Source organism: Suricata suricatta, chromosome 6 (genome assembly GCF_006229205.1).
Source record: "Suricata suricatta isolate VVHF042 chromosome 6, meerkat_22Aug2017_6uvM2_HiC, whole genome shotgun sequence".
Taxonomy (NCBI): domain Eukaryota; kingdom Metazoa; phylum Chordata; class Mammalia; order Carnivora; family Herpestidae; genus Suricata; species Suricata suricatta.
In genome coordinates this window covers 1,236,261-1,238,718 of record NC_043705.1, presented here as the reverse complement: position 1 = coordinate 1,238,718, position 2,458 = coordinate 1,236,261, and the positions used below count along the sequence as shown (strand labels likewise).

The window sequence follows — 2,458 nt, the reverse complement described above, 5'->3', positions numbered from 1 at the left end:
AAAAAGGAAGAGAGAAGATCAGAAGGAGACAAGTGGGAGAAAAATAAGAAAAAAGTAGAAAATTGAAAAGGGGCAAGAATTAGGAAAGTAGAAAATAAACAATTTGACAAAAAAACTTACTGAACATCAATTTTGTTTACATAATTCCTAAAAATATATGGTGTCTTAGAACTAAAGACTACTGAAAGAGGTGGGATTTTAGGCAGTCTGACCACACAGAAGGCAAAATGTTTTGACAGAGGACTTGAAGAGCTCCCAAATCTCTAAAAACACTTATGCTGTTTGGCTGTGGACTCCTTAATCACACAATACACTTTAATCAATTGACATTGTCAAATCTCAGAGCCTCATCTACAGAGCCTCCAGATGCTTGACAGGAGCCTTCGAAGAGCTCCCTTTACATCCTTGTTCCTCAGGGTGTAGATAAAGGGATTGAGGGTAGGAGTGATTATGGAATAGAAGAGAGAGATAAACTTTCCCTGTTCTTGGGAGTAGCTGGAAGGGGGTTGCAGGTACATGTAGATGGCTGGCAGGTAAAAGAGGGAGACCACTACCAGGTGGGAGGAACAGGTCCCAAAGGCTTTGTGCCTTCCCTTGGAGGTATGGATCCTGAGCACTGCTCGGGTGATGAAGCCATAGGAGAGAAGGATGAGAGCTAGGGGAACCAGGACAAAGAAGGCTACCAACACAGCCAGTGTGGCATCATTCATGGCTGTGTCAGCACATGACAGCTTGATCATGGCCGGCACCTCACAGAAGAAGTTGTTCAGCACATGCCGCCCACAGAAAGGCAGCTGCACTGTCAGGACTACCTGAACAAGGGAGTTGCCAAAGCCACTGAGCCATGCTACAGCCACGAGCTGTAGGCAGAGAGAACGGTGCATGATAACAGCATACCGGAGAGGCTCACAGATGGCCACATAGCGGTCCAGAGCCATGGCGGCCAAGACGATGCACTCAGTGCATCCCAACCAGTGGAAAATTGCATACTGCGTTGTGCAGCCACCATAGCTGATGGTCTTCCTGGAGCTTCCCATGTTGACCAGCATCTGAGGGACGGTGGTGGTGGTGTAGCAGAGGTCCAGGAAGGATAGATGTCTGAGAAAGATGTACATGGGGCTGTGGAGCTGGGGATCCAGTCGGGACACCAGGATGATAGCGATGTTCCCCAACATGGCCAAAATGTAGGACACCAAGAGGACCACAAAGAGGGGGCGCTCCAGCCATGGCCTGTCAGAAACACCTAGAAGGATGAAGTCCTTAGGAAGATCCTCGAGGAAGCTCTGGTTGTCACCTCTCATGCTGAGGCATGTTTTTGGTGCCTGTGATGAGTCAAGAAAGTCAAAGTAAATAAAGCCTGAGAGCTGGAGGTAACTGTCTTCCTCATGTCTGTGCTTGAGCTTTCCTACAGAGGTTCCATCTTCTCTCCATAGAGACACTGAGATGTTGGGAAGTCAGGACCAGGAGGAACAGCACATTCACATGGGTTTTGCTCTGCCTCCTATGCTCTGTGACCTTGACTATGCCATTTAATCTTTCTGCAATTTGATTTCTGCATCTGTGATCTGGGGAGAAAATACTTCCTTCAAACGCAAAGTTTTGGACAAGATAGAGCATCATGATGTTTGTGAAAGCACATCAAAATAACAATTTTCTTCCAATTTGGTCAATGTCATATCTCCCATCACGAATAGAATGTTTGGCCTCTCTCTACAAACTCGCTGACAGGGAATTGACTACTTTATTAGGTTTTCTTGCTTTGATTTTTGGAAGTGTTGGTCGGAGGGAGATGAGAAGTGGCATAAAGCAAGATAGGAACATACTTAACTCACCTGCTAAGGCTTACTTTTGGCTCTGTTCATCATGAGCAGATGCTCTCTGGCTTTCTACACATGCTGGTCCCTCTCCCATGGTCACCCACAACTAGGCAGCACTATCACTCACTTTGCAGTAAAAAATAAAAAGAAAAAAAAGGCACATACCAAGATCCTCTGAGACTCTGACTAGAAGGAGCTAAGTCACTGCGGGTATTGACTTGGTCAGGACACCTAATAAGATCCCATAGCATAGGATTTTGAGCTTAGGGAGAAAGAGATTGCACTGTCTCAGGAACATGACTTCACTGTGTCATGAACATAGTCTCTGAAGTTGTCTACTGAAGGCTATGATTGCCTCCAGAACTAAGGTTTATTGGGCAGTTTAAGTGGCATTTGGATTTCCCTATACAACATCTTTACCAAGAAGCTGTTTCCTCTCCTAACTGGAGCACAGAGATGATTTGATATCTGGATTCTTTAAGTTTTAGAAAGAAACTGGATTTCCACCTGCTGATTCATGGGGCCTTTCCCCTGAGCTTCATCAGCCCCCAACCCCTTATACTCTTTGCAGGACTGTGCACCTTCAAGTTCATGATGGGGTAGTATAGTCCAAGACAGAATTGAAAAGAAGTTAAATTCTG

The 2,458-nt window shown here is 45.5% G+C and overlaps 1 protein-coding gene across 1 annotated transcript in view; it reads right to left on the bottom strand.

Moving 5' to 3' along the window:
- Nucleotides 1–1,301, bottom strand: part of LOC115293970 (olfactory receptor 2B11-like) — a 7,877-nt gene extending 6,576 nt beyond the window's left edge. Inside the window, exon 1 of the mRNA XM_029941679.1 lies at nucleotides 376–1,301. Within this exon, the coding sequence (XP_029797539.1) occupies nucleotides 376–1,301 (926 nt within the window). The remainder of the gene's footprint in view (nucleotides 1–375) is intronic.
- Nucleotides 1,302–2,458: the final 1,157 nt, after the last annotated feature.